This window comes from Hoplias malabaricus, chromosome 11 (assembly GCF_029633855.1).
Source record: "Hoplias malabaricus isolate fHopMal1 chromosome 11, fHopMal1.hap1, whole genome shotgun sequence".
NCBI lineage: Eukaryota > Metazoa > Chordata > Actinopteri > Characiformes > Erythrinidae > Hoplias > Hoplias malabaricus.
In genome coordinates this window covers 22,650,883-22,668,777 of record NC_089810.1, presented here as the reverse complement: position 1 = coordinate 22,668,777, position 17,895 = coordinate 22,650,883, and the positions used below count along the sequence as shown (strand labels likewise).

The following is a 17,895-nucleotide window of genomic DNA, read 5'->3' as shown; positions in this document are numbered from 1 at the left end:
AGATATTCTGTGGGAGGGTACAAGCAGGTGCAGAGTTAATCTGGGATATAACAGCACCCAGGGATGAGTGGTGGATTCATAGGTCCCCACCAATGTCAAGAGCAAATCTACGCCACTACAAGCAGCCATAAACTAAAGAGGATTTTAAATCAAGGTTCTAGTGTAAGTGTGCATAGTTCTACAGTTTTGCAATTTGGGAACTACTAAACTAAACTGGAGATCAGACCTCCATTGTTAAATCTGTGCATCCCTGTTCTGGCATTATAGAGGAATTTTGACCCTAAGCTTGCATTTAAAATTTTATTAAGCATAGTATCTCATCAATGTCCTCTCAGCATGCACTAAACAAAAGCTATTTTAAATCCTTCCATGTTAATAAAGTAACCTTAGGTAGTAATATTAATGAAAGTTAATGTAGAATCTTATAAATACAAATGTGATATTTGGTATTCCAATTATTATTTATCTGGCTACATAGCAGAGTGATTACAAATAATTTCAAACATGAGTCTGCCCTATGGCCACTATAATTTTGAAAAGTCCTTGCCTTCTTAAAGATCATAAGATATTATTGATGTGTTGGTATATAGAGACTGTTGCAGCAACAATGTAAATAATTTTGACTGGAATGAATCTTTATGTTAAATGCATATCGTGCATATAGTATAGTGAAATCTGTTCTAGTTTAAATTAGCCATTCAATGTGGGACAACATCTACGTAATAATTAAAAAAAAACTAATTTATTTTTCATGCCCAGTTAATTTGAAATGCAAAATGGATTGTTCAGACAGAAAACAACCTAGTATCTTGACTATGATGTAAAAAAAAAAATCTAAATCTTTTATTATCAAAATCTTTAATAAATTCATTGGGCCCCTGAACTGATTAAATAGACTGTTAATGGTAATGCACCCACTAAACAAAGCATTTTGTTGAAAAAGAAACATAAAATATTGCCCGTTCAAAAGTTATTGCACATTAAACCATAATTTTGGATATTATCACTGTCCAAAGAAGTATGTTTTTATTTTTTTGTCAGTTTTTAGTTTACAATGATCACTTAACATCGTATGAAAATAATCTTAACCAATGTAACAGAAATACTTGAAATAAAATATTTTTACACTGATTAAAGATTTTCTTTCTCCCATCAAGTTACTATTTTCAAGATGCATGTTTTTTTGGACATTGATGATATGAATGAATTTTCTAACCATTTATCATCCAATGCCTAATTTGGCTTAGTCAGTACCTCATTAAAATGATGAGGGCATGCTGGACAGAAATGAAAAAAAAAAATGCAATGGCTGAGGCATACAGTTGTGAAAATCTAGAAAATGTATTAAGAAATTACAGACTATAATCCATATCACTTTATATATTTGTTAGCCACAATTTACACTTTCATTCTCAGCAATGCATTGACAATGAGAAGTAAGGGTGTTAGTAAGTTTTGATCTGGTAAAATTGGATCAGACACAGCAGTGCTGCTGGAGTTTTTAAATGCCTCATTGTCAATTCTGGGCTGAGAGTACTCCACCAAACAAAAATATCAAGACAACAGCATTGAATCAGATTATAAGTCCACCCTAACTTTGCATTGACAGGGTGGACCAACAGTGTAGGTTAATCTAAAACAGTGGCCAGTGAATGGGTCCATAGTTTATTTGCTGCACCGCTGTCTGATCCACTTATACTAGCATAACACACCACTACATCAGTGTCAGTAGCACTGAGAATGATTCACCACCTAGGTAATACCTGCTTTGTGCTGGACCACACCATTGAAGAGCAGGGTGAAAGGGCAACAATATAGTATGTAAATAAATGCATGAACAGCAGTCTGAAACTGTAGAACTAAGTGCATCTAAATGATAAGCGGATTAAGTGGACAATACGTAGAAGATAGGTCATTTTAATGTTATAATTGAAATGTAAGTGGGAGAGCTGCAGGGTTTGACTGATATAGTATATAGAGTAGATTGATTTAAGATGCTCTCTGTGTAGTTATTTCTCCCCGAGTCTGTTATATCTGTGTTTGTATTTCACGCTGTGTTCTGTACTTGTGTGTAGTTATTACTGTGCTTGTATTTCTCGGTGTTCTGTGTGTAGTTATTTGTCTTGTTCTGAGTCTGTGGTAAATGTTTGTGTCGTTATTTCTCTCGCCGTTAATCCGTCTATTCATTTCTGTGGATTCTTTTGAGTATGTAATAATTTCAACAACAACAATTATAACAATTCCAGCTCAGTCTGTGTAGGTATTTCGCTTTGTGTAGTTCTTTCTGTATGTAATTATTTTTCCCCGAGAGTCCGCGTGTAGTTGTTTCTCTGTGTCTCTGTGCACTGCATTGCCCAGACGGCCTCACTCCACTCATCATCGCTCTGACAGTAAACATGGCCGCAGACTCGCTCTTACGACACCCCTTTCTTTCTGTTATTCTCCATCACTGTCCGCACGGTTCACAGCCACGGACACCAAAGGCGGCGGGAGAGGAACTCCGGTGTCCGCAGGTTTAGGAAACCCGGCTCTGGCCCGGGCTCCGAGCATGCTTCGTGTTTATTAATCGACACACAATACGCTCCAAAGACCAGAATGGGGTTTTATGGTGCCCCTGAACCTGAATATTTTAACACGTCTGGTTAAGCCGAAGGAACTTGAACCAATGAGAAAGCGAGAGTGAAGGCGGCCGGCGGATTTGAAGCAATCAAATGAGAGTACGGGAGAAAAGCCCCGCCCCTGGCGGCAGACTCGGCGGTCGTTCATGTTCCTGGGCGGTGGAGCCCGCAGAGCGTTTCCTGCCCTGGTGCATGGTGGTCGGACGAAGGGATTGTTGGAAATTTGGGAGGTTAGTGCTGTATATAAATGTGTTTTTACCCAGTGTGCCTTATTCCCCCTAGTCACTGCAGAGCTGTGGAGTTCGGCGCAGGAGAAGTTACTAAGCTCCGAGGACAGACGCGAGCGCGATAAAGCGGTTGTAACGCTGCCGAGGCGATGTTTTATTTATTGGAGTCTGTTGGACGCAGCGCTCAGATCGGTTTCAACATTAAAACGCTGCTCTTGTTGCGCTTCTTCGACTTCACCTAACGCCGGTCACCTCAACTCTGCCCAGTTTCCTTAGAGTTTAAGACTAGTAACTGGTAACCTATCCGTAGCTGATTTGTTTCATGGGCTAAACCGAACTTTCTGAAGCGCCAGGCAGATGTTAACCTTAAACAAGCAGAGAAACAGGACATTATTGTAGCCTGTCTGCTAACACGCAATGCTAGCTGAGCTACTGTTCCATTAGAGAATCGCTGCTCGGCTAACGCTGAGCTAACCGTGAAGAGACACATCTAAACCCGCTCAAATCTTCGCCGTATGAACACAAACCGCAGCTCTAGAGAGTCTAACGAAATCCCAACCAAGCAGAAATCGTATATTAGGGACATTATACAACGCTTAATGTATGAAGTGACTCAGTATTAGCGCACAGCTCATAAATGCTAGGAAGACTTAGAACCTAATACAGAAGAAATAATAAATCCATGTTAGGACTTAGCTTGAATGAGAATAAATAACATGGTTTAACGTGCCAGAAAAACAACATAGGAGCACCCAATCTCTCACAAAAGAGCCATGTCATTGCTTGTGATGTTTGCTGGGTCTAAGACGTCGTTGTGCTCATTAAATTAAACCATGTTAAGCATTATTCTGCTTCAGTGTTTTAATAACGTATGTGCTGCAGATGAGCCAAATGGCTGTAGCAACTGAATGAGGCCAAACCTTGGACTTGACTATCAAGATCAAGACCTTGAGTTTAAAGAATCCCTCCAGTTAAAATCACATTTTTTTTAAAGCTTGTTAACATATAAATGTAGTTGTTTCCATATGTATTAATTCTGTCATGCCAAAAAGCATTTGTAAATAAAGAGCCAATCCTGCCAACCTGTTGCATGCAAGTGGGGGAGGGTGAGTGGGTAGGTGGAGTCAAAATGCTAAACATAACCTTGTAGTCAGGACAAAACCTCACATTATTTTTATGATGTTTAAAATTTTCTTTAGCTCAATCTGAAAAGGATACATTGCTTTAGTGAAGATGTGTTCGGTATCATTGGAAAGCTATTGTTTAATTAACTCCTATGAAGTTGCCTTTTTGCAAATATGAAGTTTTGCTCTGAGAGCAATACAAATTTTAAGTATATAAAACCATTAGACGGAGGTCCCCCTCTTGTTAATTCTAAGGGGAAGGACTACAGTTACAGACAGAAAAAGACTGCTTGTGTGTTACTATTACACTTACTAATACTGTTCTTATTGCGGTGCTTGTTAGACTTGCTCAGGTTAGTGTGATGATGACTGATTGTTTTCTCAGATCATGCTTTTGGCTCAGGTGAATCGAGACGCCCAGAGCATGGAGTTCCAAAGTGTGGAGGGTGACCCACAGCAAGTCACTCTTTGTTTGACAGAAGCTGTGACAGTTGCAGGTGAGTTTTTTTTTAATGTTAGTTTTTTTTTTTTTTTGCTTGATAATTCCAGTGCTGGCCTTTAATTAGCAGCATTTGCCTTACAGATGAACACATTGAGGCCATGGACACAGTGAGTTTGCAGGCAGTCACTCTGGTGGATGGCTCCACTGCATATATACAGCACAGTCCTAAAGGTACAGAGACAGGGGCGTAATAACTGTTTACAGGCATCATTGTAATGAATGCTCAAATTTTCCAGTTATTACTTTAAACACAATAGATGTTTATGCCAGTAAGATGTAATTTGCCAGTAAGCTTATCCACACACAATTGAAAGCACCTCCCTGACTACAACTGCAGGTGCCAGTGCTGTAGTCTGACTATAATATGAAACTTTACATTTTTTGCAGTTTCTCTAACAGAAAACAAGATCATGGAAGGGCAGGTCATCCAGCTGGAGGATGGATCTGCTGCATATGTTCAGCATGTACCAATGCCTAAAGCAGGTACCTCACTCAGGTCTAGTTACCTGGTTATTTGCTCACCACCATCTGTACTAGCTATATGCATTGCAAAACTTGTACAGCACAACATATAACTTCAGATTAGGACAATATGACAAAATATGTTAACTGATTGAAAAATATGTCATTATCTCAATCTTTGATACATTCAGACATAAACAAACAGAAAAAATGTATTCAGAAAACATTTTCAAAGGCATAAACCCTGATTATTCTTTATTTGTTTGTCCACCTCTACATAAAAACAAAATCAGTAGGAGAAGGGCTGAGACTTGAGGATGGCCAAGCTGTGCAACTGGAAGATGGAACAACAGCATACATTCATACACCCAAAGGTATGTCTATCACTGTAGTGTCTCTTTTGTGTGGTGAAATATTCTCAGATTTAATTCTTGTAAATACTGTAGACTGTCATCATTTGCATTTTACATGGGTATATATTGTTGTTTCAGAGACATATGATCAGGGTGGTTTACAAGCAGTCCAATTGGAGGATGGTACAACTGCCTATATCCAACATATGCCACAATCCAGCACCATCTTGGCCATTCAGGCTGATGGCACAGTGTCTGATCTGCAGACAGAGGGGGCCATTGACCCTGAAACCATTAGTGTGCTGGAGCAATATTCCACCAAGGTTATGGTCTCGCATGCTTACTCTACAATGAAAATGTGTGCTCCAGTATTAAAGTGTTTAAATTCTTATATTCCTGAATTACTCTTTCAGATGGAGAGTACAGAATGTGGGACTGGGTTGCTCGGTAGAGGTGACTCTGATGGTAGCGTGCATATGCAGGTGAATTTTTGATCAATACAGTCCAGTCATTACTGTATTTGATTTATTATGAGTTTCTGTGTAATTTGTATAACTGACAAATTTCCTGTTTAGATTGTACTCCAGAGTCAGGATAGCCGGTCTCCAAGAGTGCAGCACATTGGAGAAAAGTCCTTCCGTTGTGAACATGAGGGATGTGGTAAACTATACACCACAGCACACCATTTAAAGGTAAAGCCCTGTCACCATTTACTTGTAAATGTAAAATGAGTTTTGGTTTGTTTACCAATATAGTGCCATAAATGTGTTTACATATTGTGATTTTTGTTTTATTTGAAAAGGTGCATGAAAGGCTACATACTGGTGATAAACCTTACGTATGTGACCACCTAGGATGCGGTAAAAAGTTTGCCACAGGTAGTTTTGCCTCAGGTTATACATTAAAATTAATGTTTTAAACATGCATTCATAATTTAATCTGTGAATTGTATACAAAACTTAGTGTGGTTTGATGAAAAAAAAATATATAATAAAAATTATAGCAATTTTATTAATTATTTTTAATGTGTAGTAAATCTCTGCCAAGAATGGAAATGCATGCAATCCTTATCACTAACCTTATCACAAACCATTGTAAAGTATGTCTCGAGAATCAGGCAGCACAGGATCACTTCATGGAACACTTTGTAGACAGTTTATAGAGGCAGTAAATATTTAGAATGTCTAGTATCAGTAGTACCACTGTAGACAGTTCTGAATCTGCAGCTTTCTGTACAGTGGAACACTTCAAATCAAACCACTCTAAGTGACTTTGTTTACATTTTAATTTCAGCAATTTAGCAAAAAAGCTGTTTTAACTTCACACCTTATACTTTTGACATGCTTCTTCCAGGGTATGGCCTCAAAAGTCATGTTCGAACACACACTGGTGAAAAACCGTATCGTTGTCAGGAGCTCAATTGTCTTAAGTCTTTCAAGACGTCTGGAGACCTTCAAAAACACACACGAACACACACAGGTGTGGTATTTATAACACATCATAGTCTGCCTAAGCCATTATATAATGTGCACATAGGGCTTGACGATATGGCCAAAAATATATATCATCATATACTCCTTAATTTTGGTCGATATGATATAATTTCAATATCAATATGAACAGTATAAAATCCACTGAAAAGCTTCCAAGAACAAACAAGAAACATGACATCACCATCAAACATAAACCTCTTGGCTTTGTCAATATTTTTAATATTTAAAATTTTTAAACTAAAATTTAAATTGAGTATGCTAAACTGACGACAGAACCCAGTAATGAATGTTGGTCATTGACAGTTGTTGTAAATAATGTATATTGAAATTATTTTTAAAAATCATATTGTTATTGAAACATTTTATATTGATATTGAATTATTGTCCAGCCCTATGTGTACAGTAGTGTTTAAGCTGTGTTGACATTGTTTTCCAGTGGTATGATTTTAGACTCTATAGTGAATATTTTTCTTACATTATTGTTCTTAAAGGGGAGAAGCCTTTCAAATGTCCGTTTGAAGGTTGTGGGAGATCTTTCACTACTTCAAATATTCGAAAGGTTCATATTCGAACACACACTGGTGAGCGGCCTTACTATTGCTCTGAGCCCAACTGTGGAAGGGCCTTTGCCAGTGCCACTAACTACAAAAATCACATGAGGATTCACACAGGTACTAAATTGCTTTATTCTAAATTTGCCTTATTAGTACACAGCTATGGCATTATAATTAAAATAAAAAAGCAATACTTTTGTTTGAAATCATCTGATGTGAAAATAAGCATCATATTAGATTAGATCACAGTTCTGGAAAAAAGTACAATTTTGGTATTATAATTTGTGTTTGCTGCTGTAGGAGAGAAGCCGTATGTTTGCACTGTTCCCGGCTGTGATAAACGTTTTACTGAGTACTCCAGTCTGTACAAGCACCACGTAGTTCACACACCCTGCAAGCCCTACATCTGCAACCACTGTGGGAAGACCTACAAGCAGATTTCAACATTAGCCATGCACAAACGCACAGCCCACAATGATACTGAGCCCATTGAGGAGGAGCAGGAGGCCTACTTTGAGCCACCTTCAGGTCAGTATGTGCATTTGTGTGTGTGTATATATATATATTATTGTTGTTATTATTATTTTTTAATTATTATGATTTTTTTTTTCTCCCCCCAGAGGCCATTGATGACCCCACATTAACATTTACACCTACTGTGGTGGAGGAAGACAGTGGGTCAGAGCAGGTTTCAGTAGGATCTGAGATCATGAGTCAACAGCATGTAGCACTCATATCACAGGATGGCACTCAGCAGGTCAGGATTTTTTATTTATTTATTTATTTTTATTTATTTATTTATTTTTTGTTAAAATGACACAAACTGCTATACACTTGTTAATTGCAATAGCTTCTTATACATTTGTTAAGAAATACTATCAGAATACATTTGCAAGTGTAACTTCAACATATATTTTTTTTTATGTAATCCAAACTCTTGCATAATTTATGCATTGTACACTGAATCATGTGCAAAACAGGAAAAGCATATATCTACATTTGCCAAAAAGATGTGCTACAGTGAGATCAGCAAAAAAACCTACCTTTTATTTCAGGTTCTCTCTCAGGCAGACGTACAAGCAATGACTGGCACAATAACCATGGTAACACATGAGGGAACCACTATAACCATTCCTGCACATGAAGCAATGCTTTCCCCAGGAGAAGCTCACTCTGTAACCATGGTTTCAGGAGATGGCACAGAAGGACAGGTAAGGGCTTATTTATGTTTTGCGTCCTTGTTCTCTCTTGTGTTTGTTTTGGTTGAACTGAGAAGAGCTTTCAGTTTACAAATGGTGTGTTGTTGGAGCTATGTGCTTGTTTACATCTGTTTGTGCTTGTTTACAACTATTGGTTTGCTTTGTAGGTGGCCATTGTTACACCGGATCTGTCTGTGTTCCAGACAGAGGATGGGGAGCTGGTGCAGGAGCAACAGCAGTCTGTGGTTTCCACCAGCCCACACCCAGTTACTCTGTTGGCTACGTCCAATGGCACACACATAGCAGTTCAGGTATCTTTCAGACACATTTACGTGGGTTACTGAGTTCAAATACTAGGTTATTTACCAAGCTTTCACATAATCTTCTAGAGATGCTATAAAACAAATAAATCCATACTGAGGAGGGGCTGATGGGGTGACTGCATTCTAAAGAGTGAAATCCTTTGTTTTAGGGGATTTAGGCTGGTGGTTTATGGTTTAAGGGTATGGGAAGTTAAGTTCAACTGAAAGTGTGTGGCTGGCTGTTGTGTAATAGTCTGTTCTCAGTTGGAGTTCATCTTGGGCAGTATCAATAATTTTACCGGCTTTTTCAAAGTCTTTATTTTATTATTTTTAGCTTTATATTTTATCAAAACACAAAAATTTGTGTTTATTGAGCTTTTCAATATTTGATATACATTTTATATACATGCATAATTTGAACAATTTCCTTGTTCAAGATGAATTAGGTTTAATCCACTATTACTTTGATTAATTTCTTGTCTTAAACTGCTACTGATTCTTATTTCTTTATGCTTGCTCAGAGTTGTTATCAGTGTAATCATCCAAGTCTTATCACCAACCTGTCAATTATATCTGATTACAGAGCTACTTATTGAATGATTTTAGGGTGAAATGTTATTTTTTAAAATTATATAGGATATATAATAAGTAGTAAATATTGAAGATAAGCATGTTAAAACAATTAATGAGTGCACCCATACATCCAAATCATATTTGGAAAGGTGGAAATAACACATCAGTGTCTGTCTGAAATACACAAGCAATTGTATAAAATTATCTCAGTAGGGAAAAAAAATATAAAAATAGTGTGTGAAAATTTAATCATTTAATCATCAGCACAAATGTATACAAAATGTGGATTCACAGAAATGTGAACCATAGTTATGTAATTTTATTGCCTAAAATGTGTCAAGGTTTTGAAGTCAGGACTTCAAGCAATCAACAATCAAACAAATTAGAAAATATTGTACTGTTTATATTGAATTTTTATTGGACATTTGTTTGTTTCTAGAACAGCACATTACAGTAGCACTTTTTGTTCTTTTGCAGCTCAGTGATCAACCCTCACTAGAAGAGGCAATCAGAATTGCATCAAGAATACAGCAAGGAGAGACACCAGGCCTGGATGATTAAAGCATGTCCTTTAATTTAGTACCATAAACTTGAGTGTGTGCATATGTTTACAGTGAACAACTAAAAGAATTATGTATCCCAATATGAAATGTTTGTAATGCCAGGATTATGATTGCTCTGTTTCAAGAGGACTGAAGATATTTTTGTGTGGATTTATGTACATAGCAATGTTTTGAAACTTGAGTTTTCTGCTGTAAATATTTATTTGATTCTTATATTGGATACCTGACTTTTTAGGATCTTAATAAATGAATGGTCCAAAAATTATTGTAGCAGCATTCGAGTTGTTTTCAGTGGACTTCCAGAAATCAGTTTTGTAATTACATTTATGAATGCCTTTGCAACCATTTTCCAAGCCACAGGAAAAAGCTCAATTTTTAGCTTGTGTTTCCATGCCTAACCTAACTAATTTTATGTAGTTTTGTTTATTAATTCATTTTTGCATTAATGGTGTTATCCATTATGCCAGAAGCAACCTTTAGGCGGAAGTGGGTGTTATATTTTATAGTTAATATTTAAAACGTTAATAATTGCACTCACATGTACACATGATGATATTAATATACCTTTTACATTTAGGCATTAACATTTGGGTACTACTTCCCTTTTTAAGTTTAACTGTTCCGTTGAGTCTCTGCTGCTCATTGGTTACATAGTTATCCAAGAGCGCTGAATAAAGCTGATGTCACGCTGATAGTGGATTCCAGTGCATTCCAAGGTCCACTGCAGTTCTGTTGATGGTCTGTTTGATGTTTCTTTGAGCTACTGTTTTTTTTGGTGGTGTTTGAGTGTGGATTGTGTTCTACCCCTGCCTACTTGTAGATAGATTAAGGGTAATAATACAGGTTCAGAAGCTAAATTAGCATGATAAATAACTGTATGATCAATCGAAACAGAGAAGGGGCGGGGGTAAGAGCAACTCTTCGCGCCACTGGAGAGCGGCCACTTTCGGTAAGATGGAGTCTATGGCAGTGACGTCACCCTGCGTTTCAAACTGAGGGAAGAGCCCTGATTGGCCGAGAGGTGGTCATTTGACCAACGGTCGCGGGAAGCTCCAGAAACACGCCGCTGAGGGTGGGAGGAGTAGTTCTCCATTCAAACTATCCTCACCTTTGTAAACAAAATAGTCGTAATCCGTATTTTCTAGCACCCTAACGAGTTTTGGCTTATTATTTTTGGATTTGGGCTGTGGCAGCGCTTTTCGTGGATATTTATTTTCTCGCCCTTCGCACACTCTGGTTCCTTCGAAATTATTCAGGACTTAAGAGACGCTGAGAAGAGGAGGCCATTTTTTCTCTCTAATTTGGCCACTATTCTGCTTTGTGTAAGTTTGCTTACCCGTGGGATGAAGGGTAGTTTAGTTTAGTCTCTGTATATTTTGGATTTGGGACGGGAATTATTTGTTGACAGTGAGTAACTAGAAACGGAGTCTGTCGCTTTAGTGTAAGAGGAAAAAAGTTATTCAAGAGTCACAATCTTCAAGGATCCCACAGTCCGTAGCGCTCACGTTAGCCCTATCAGTTAAAGTTAGTAAATATGTATCGTTCGCTTATGGGAATTTGATTTGCCCTCCTCTTGGGTTGGTGGGTGAACAACGGCGTCCAGATTTGTTACATATTAATAATAGAAAATACGTATCCTGAGTGTTTTTCGCCGAGATGAGCTTCGGCTGTCGGCGGCCAACGGAGTTTTCTCCTAATCTTCGGCCCATCCGACAGAAGCTGCAGTTTGCTGGCAGTGACGGGGAGGAGGACAGTGTGGAAGATGCAAACAGCAGCGCGGGGGGCGAGTCCGGCTTCACGGAGCTGGACTCCCCAGTGCTGCGTCGCCGCGGCGTGGACCAGAGGAGCACGGAGATGAACAGCAGCCCCCTGAACCGCACAAGAGAGGACGACGACCCCGAATCGTGGGACGAAGAGGGCTTCGGCTCTCCGTCCCACCTTAAACCGAACTTCTGTTTCAAGAACTCACCGTCGCCCAGAAAGAGCCCTCGGGCATACGATAGTTCCCCAGACAGGACTTACATCCACGACGACCTGGAGGGATCGAGCTCTCCCGTACCGGACTGTCCCGACACACCGCCGCACAAGACTTTCCGAAAACTGCGGCTCTTCGACACGCCGCACACACCCAAGGTCGGTGGTCCTGCTCTTTAAAGCTGATAAGCACAAATGATCTTTATCTGAGTTGTATTTTCATCTGTTAAAATGTCAAACGGGAAAGGGTATTTTGTTACAATCAAGTAACACTTGTTGATTTTCTTAGTATGAGATTTAACTTTACTAGCACAGTGTTGTTTTTTTCCTGAATGTAACGTTTTACAGAAAAAACATGTCATTCTTAATGTTCATTTCCAATGTGATGATATTTCAACACATGTCTAATTTTACTGAGGTGTCTAAACTAATGCGTAAAATGACTGTAGGGCCTTAAGCCTTCATTCTGTTACTTAAAGGCAGACCTGTACTGCAGTAATTCTGTCCAGGTTTTCCTAACGTCACACCTAGTAGAAAGTACCATGTTTAGATTCCACCCAGGTGGGAGTTTTACACCCAGTGACCCAGTTGCTTCTGTACAGTTGCGTAATGTGTTGGAGCTCTAATGAATCATCCTATTGATCCAGCAGAAACTCAGGGCTGACTCTCAGGTGGCTCCCTCCCTCCTAAACAGTACACTTTGTTATTATTTAATTCCTTCAACACTTAATACGGTGGCTTAAAGCCCACACGATGCATATGTAATACTTTTATAGGTTATATGTCACTCTGATTTTTAATGCAGCATTACTGCCCCTTTTTGTAGGTCTCTACACAGCCTTCTCTATACAATCTTTATACAGAACCTCATGGAATTTAACACATTGTCTGAAAGCAGAGCATTTACTTCATAGTTTCTGGTTTGTTTTCAAAAGCACCGGTAATTAGTTTTTATTTTAAGTTGCAGTCATGTTTGAAAATTGTGGGCTCCTTGTTTTCAGAGTTTGCTGTCGAGAGCAAGGACATCAGCTTCTACAAACAGACGAGTAGCCCTTTTCAAGAATGTGGATTCCAAAGGCAAGGCCAGTCTCGATGGAAGGCGAAACCAGACACCTTTGGTCAACATTAACCCCTTCACCCCTGACTCAATCGTTATCCAGTCATCAACGCAGCAAAGACACAACAGGAAACGCTCACACTGGAATGAGTAAGCTGTTGAATAGTACTGATTCATGCATTTATTTTGAGTAGTTTATTTGATTTATTGAGGGGAACAGCGGTTGAGCTTCCCTATATTACTGAATGTCTGAGCTTGTGGTGTCATATAACGCGCAGGTTGTGTTGATGTTCGTTAAATGCGTTTAAGGCCGATACTACTCTCAAATTTGGCAAGAAACCAAAACCTCGTGTTTGCTCATAAAGCGGGCCACGTGCTCCGAGTCTCTGTGCTGCCCTCCAGTGTTTGGAGTGAAATATAACATCTCTCTTTGAAATGTCTCTCTCACAGCTCCTGTGGAGAGGACATGGAAGCCAGTGACGCAGAGATTGAAGAAGACACCATTCCTCCATCAAAGGTAGTAATTTTGCTCTTCAAACGTTTATTTTACATGTTTGGCATTATATGCTTTTTGTTGTCAACTTTTATAGACATATTTTGAGTGTATAAATAGGGCATGCAACTATATACTTTTTCTACATTTAATGAAATTATTTAAGATGCTGAACATGAATTAATTCGGTACTATGTTATGTACAACTTGTTTTATTCAGAGACTGACTATGATGGAGAATAACATGATGTCCAGATATGCATCTGAGTTCCATGAGCTTGAAAAAATTGGTTCTGGACAGTTTGGTGCTGTCTTCAAATGCGTTAAAAGACTAGATGGCTGCATCTATGCCATCAAACGCTCCAAGAAGCCACTAGCAGGATCTGTGGATGAGTAAGTTTTTTTTTTTTTCTTTCTATTTTATATATATATATATATATATATATATATACACACACACTATATTCTGATCACTGATCCTCAGTGTTCTTTCTTTTCTTTTTTTGATCAAAAATTTGAATTTGTCTCCAACAGACAGAATGCACTTCGAGAGGTCTATGCACATGCTGTTCTTGGGCAGCACCCTCATGTAGTGAGGTATTATTCTGCTTGGGCCGAGGATGACCACATGCTGATCCAAAATGAATACTGCAATGGTGGCACTCTGTCAGACATTATAACTGAAAACTACAGATGCATGCACTTTCTGTCTGAGTTGGAACTAAAGGATTTGCTGCTACAGGTCTCACGTGGACTTAAATACATTCACTCAATGGCACTTGTGCATATGGACATTAAACCAAGTGAGTCTTTCTTGACTGGTACTTGTGTAAGGAATAATGAAAAGTGATGAGCCATAAATACCAAAATCCACAAGATCTTTAACAGTGTTATGTGCTTGATTCAGGCAACATATTCATTTCAAGGAAACCAACAGTGAGCGTGGAGGAGTTTGAGGATGAAGAGGATGGACCAAGTACTAGTGTAATTTACAAAATCGGTACGAATACATCATACTTCAACCTTCATAGGGATAGACAAATACATAACATTTCTTGGGGTTAACGTTATTTTAATTTTATTTATTATTCTTTTTTTTTTATAAGGTGATCTAGGCCACGTAACCAGAGTAACAAACCCCCAAGTTGAAGAAGGTGATAGCAGATACCTGGCTAATGAAGTTCTTCAAGAGGTAAACAAATAACCAGTCGGACATAACATCTGCAATTGTTAATGTTAACTTTGTCCTGTATAATGACTCTGCTGTTCTCCCTTACAGGACTATACTAACTTGCTGAAAGCAGACATATTTGCTTTAGCTCTGACGGTAGTGAGTGCCTCTGGAGCTGAACCACTGCCTAGCAATGGGGAAAAATGGCACCAAATACGACAGGGGATCCTGCCCCACATCCCACAAGTGCTCTCTCCGGACTTCATAGGCTTACTAAAGGTAATGTGTTGCTGTTGGTTTCGCACCATCCCCACTCCCCGTTCTTTTATTAAATAGTCATTCTACTTCATTCATTCATTATCTGTAACCGCTTATCCAATTCAGGGTCGCGGTGGGTCCAGAGCCTACCTTGAGTCATTGGGCGCAAGGCAGGAATACACCCTGGAGGGGACGCCAGTCCTTCACAGGGCAACACAGACAACCACACACATTTACTCGCACACCTACAGACACTTTTGAGTCGCCAATCCACCTATCAACGTGTGTTTTTGGACTGTGGGAGGAAACCGGAGCACCCGGAGGAAACCCACGTGGACACGGGGAGAACACACCAACTCCTCACAGTCAGTCACCCGGAACGGGAATCAAACCCACAACGTCCAGTTCCCTGGAGCTACCTGCCTACCTACATGCTGCGCCACCGTGCCGCCCTAGTTATTCTACTTGCATCACTACATTTGAATATTTCTTTCTTTTCATAGTTAATGATCCATCCTGACCCAGCACGAAGGCCTTCAACATCTGACCTCATCAGGCATCCAGTTCTGCTGACCGCTTCCAGAATGAGTGCTGACCAGTTGCGTGTGGAACTGAATGCAGAGAAATTCAAGAATGCCTTGCTCCAAAAGTATGTGACTGGATTAACATTTTTCACTTAATTTCATGATTTTTGTAATTTGCCATTTCTGAAAGCCTGGAAAACAGGAGAGATCACTTAGTCACATTTTCATGTAGTCATGGGTCACTAGTTTGGACATGGGTTCCCTGAAGTCAGGGTTGGGGAGCTCCAGTCCAGGAAGGCTGTAGCTATCACAGTTTTGTTATATATCATTGTTGTCCAAAGGAGAAACATGCATCTCCAAAATTGGAACTTTATTGGAGAAGTGGGGGAAAACAAGATTTATTTATTTAAAAAATAATAATAATTACATTTATATTAAGTGTTATCCCACCCTTTTTTGCATTAATTTGTTCTTTTCTCATAGGGAGCTGAAAAAAGCACAACTTGCCAAAGCAGCAGCAGAAGAGAGAGTCCTGTCCACAGACAGAGTTCTGACCCGTTCCACAGTTCAGTCTAATTCCAGAAACACTCGGCTGATTGGGAAAAAGATGAATCGCTCTCTCAGTTTAACCATTTACTGAACTTAATGTCAAACGAAAGAAGAATGTCTCTGGTGGGAAAAACAGTGGTGCTGTATCATGGTTTCACATGGAGGCAGTTTTATCTATGACTGGGTGAACAGTTGTCCTAAAACTGTTAGTGCTTATACTGTTCTGATACAAGTGAACTTTTTGTTTTAAGTGAAGAAATGTCTTTTCATCAACAAACTCCTGGAAAAGTCTCAGCGTCAGTTTTTGCTGGGCATAGACTTTTTGCATGCTCAAGTAACAATTTCAGTTTTGCAGATGTTTCTATGTAGTTGTTTTTTAAGGTAGAAAACTTCCTTGACATAGACACACTTTGTCTTCTTTATCTCTGCTACAAGTTCCACAGATGAGGGTATGCATGGTTTCCCTGCACTTCTAAATCAAATGTGCAGAGTTGCGCAGACAATAGGGAAATGTGACCCTGTTAAAGCCCTAATTTGTGAAATGTTCCAAACCTAAGACTTGTGCACCTTACTGCCTGTGAAAATCGCCTGGTGTTGAACAAAAAGCTTGGGCCCTATGCCATTAAATGGAGCACTTTGGAGGCAATGGGGAAATTGCCAGAAACTTTGCTGCTATTCATGTTTGTCCATTTTCCAGATATGGTTGGAAATTTGATTGCTTACATTTGCATGGGTCTATTCACCACGATCACTGATTTTTTTTTGCCAATCAGTCACCTCATTCATTCTGTTTGAGGTGATCTCATAGAAATCCCATTTATTGTTTTGGTGCTCTATTTTGAATAATCTACAGGGGAAGGTGTTGATCATGTGATATTGAAATTGGGCTTAGTCTGAAATGCTCAGCAAATTAAGCTAAATTGATAGAATTGGTTACAAATTTCCACATTGCTTAAACTGTAAGCAACAATCCATGCCTTAAAAGCATCTGCCACTTCATTTTCCAGCCTTTTTTGTAGCATTAATAGAACAATCGCAGTCCTGTTTTTGATGTCTTATCAGTTTACAGGTAATGATTTTTCAGTTTTGGCTACTGCAGCATCATAGGTTGTTGCTCACTCTTATCTGTCCTGTAAGACGATATAACATTATTTCTTGTAAATATGTTCTTTTAATAAAGTCCAGTTACATTGTTTTTTTTTGGTGTTGCATTCAGCAGTTTGTGTGTGTGTGTGTGTGTGTGTGTGTGTGTGTGTATAGCAGTGTTTCTGTTCCTACACATTTATTTTAAGCAAATCCTTAAAACATTCTTCTGAAAATAGAAGTTATAGAAATTCATGGATGTAATGCTATTCAAAGACATTTTAAACACTAATCGACCATAACATCATCACCACGTGCTTTTTACCCTCGTTCTGTTCCCAGCTCCACGGTTCATACAGGGGCACTGTATAGTTCTAAAATTACAGACTAGTTCACTTGTTGCTCAGTACATGTGTTGCCCAAATTCACTCTGTACTTCAATGTTCAGGACCATCACAGCATGTACGGCTGAATGGTGAATCCTCAGGGCTGCAGTGACAGGGTGGTGCTTGTTCTAGTATGAGTGGATCAGACACAATGGTGCTGCTGGAGTCTTAAACGCTACAGTCTAATATTATAGCTACAAGGTGCTCCTGTAGGGTCTATGGAGAGAAGGAACAATGTATAGAAAAAAAGGAGGTGGTTTTAATGTTATAATTGCTTGGTGTATATACCAGTAGGCATCAAACTTAAATCCACTGACAAGAGAAGTGAAAGATAGTGTTTATCTAATAATGGCACACTACGTGGGCAAGTGTTGGGACACCATACACCTTCAAGTGCTTTTATGACGTACATTCATTGTCTAACCGCTCA

At 39.0% G+C, this 17,895-nt stretch overlaps 2 protein-coding genes across 5 annotated transcripts; both read left to right on the top strand.

Annotated features, from left to right (window-relative positions):
* The first annotated feature begins 2,704 nt into the window (after nt 1-2,704).
* On the top strand, nt 2,705-10,241 carry znf143b (zinc finger protein 143b). Of its 3 annotated transcripts, none has more exons than XM_066684735.1 (16): nt 2,705-2,848; nt 4,355-4,466; nt 4,553-4,642; nt 4,859-4,954; nt 5,230-5,307; nt 5,425-5,609; nt 5,700-5,768; nt 5,862-5,978; nt 6,089-6,164; nt 6,640-6,765; nt 7,271-7,450; nt 7,634-7,861; nt 7,954-8,090; nt 8,389-8,544; nt 8,700-8,843; nt 9,885-10,241. In XM_066684735.1, the coding sequence occupies exons 1-16, from the start codon at nt 2,765-2,767 to the stop codon at nt 9,966-9,968; spliced, it is 1,962 nt and encodes a 653-aa protein (XP_066540832.1). In that variant the 5' UTR covers nt 2,705-2,764; the 3' UTR covers nt 9,969-10,241. The 3 variants fall into 3 exon arrangements, with proteins under 3 accessions (XP_066540832.1, XP_066540831.1, XP_066540833.1); XM_066684734.1 differs by having other exon boundaries at nt 5,227-5,307; XM_066684736.1 differs by lacking the exon at nt 2,705-2,848 and adding an exon at nt 2,918-3,959 and having other exon boundaries at nt 5,227-5,307.
* A 570-nt stretch (nt 10,242-10,811) lies between these two features.
* Nucleotides 10,812-17,176, top strand: wee1 (WEE1 G2 checkpoint kinase). 2 transcript variants are annotated; one of them, XM_066684515.1, is made up of 11 exons: nt 10,812-10,919; nt 11,687-12,103; nt 12,946-13,151; nt 13,452-13,518; nt 13,715-13,887; nt 14,029-14,297; nt 14,402-14,494; nt 14,601-14,686; nt 14,774-14,944; nt 15,427-15,572; nt 15,931-17,176. In XM_066684515.1, the coding sequence occupies exons 1-11, from the start codon at nt 10,833-10,835 to the stop codon at nt 16,085-16,087; spliced, it is 1,872 nt and encodes a 623-aa protein (XP_066540612.1). In that variant the 5' UTR covers nt 10,812-10,832; the 3' UTR covers nt 16,088-17,176. The 2 variants fall into 2 exon arrangements, with proteins under 2 accessions (XP_066540612.1, XP_066540613.1); XM_066684516.1 differs by lacking the exon at nt 10,812-10,919 and having other exon boundaries at nt 11,023-12,103.
* The last annotated feature ends 719 nt before the right edge of the window (nt 17,177-17,895 follow it).

Bases quoted from the DNA above. Each gene is read 5' to 3' on its own strand.
- znf143b (XM_066684734.1), top strand. From the start codon at position 2,765: ATGTTCCTGGGCGGTGGAGCCCGCAGAGCGTTTCCTGCCCTGGTGCAT. The intron at 6,766-7,270 runs GTGTGGTATTTA...TTGTTCTTAAAG, and splicing joins ACACACACGAACACACACAG to GGGAGAAGCCTTTCAAATGT. The intron at 8,091-8,388 runs GTCAGGATTTTT...CTTTTATTTCAG, and splicing joins CACAGGATGGCACTCAGCAG to GTTCTCTCTCAGGCAGACGT.
- wee1 (XM_066684515.1), top strand. From the start codon at position 10,833: ATGATAAATAACTGTATGATCAATCGAAACAGAGAAGGGGCGGGGGTA. The intron at 13,519-13,714 runs GTAGTAATTTTG...TGTTTTATTCAG, and splicing joins ACACCATTCCTCCATCAAAG to AGACTGACTATGATGGAGAA. The intron at 14,687-14,773 runs GTAAACAAATAA...TCTCCCTTACAG, and splicing joins CTAATGAAGTTCTTCAAGAG to GACTATACTAACTTGCTGAA.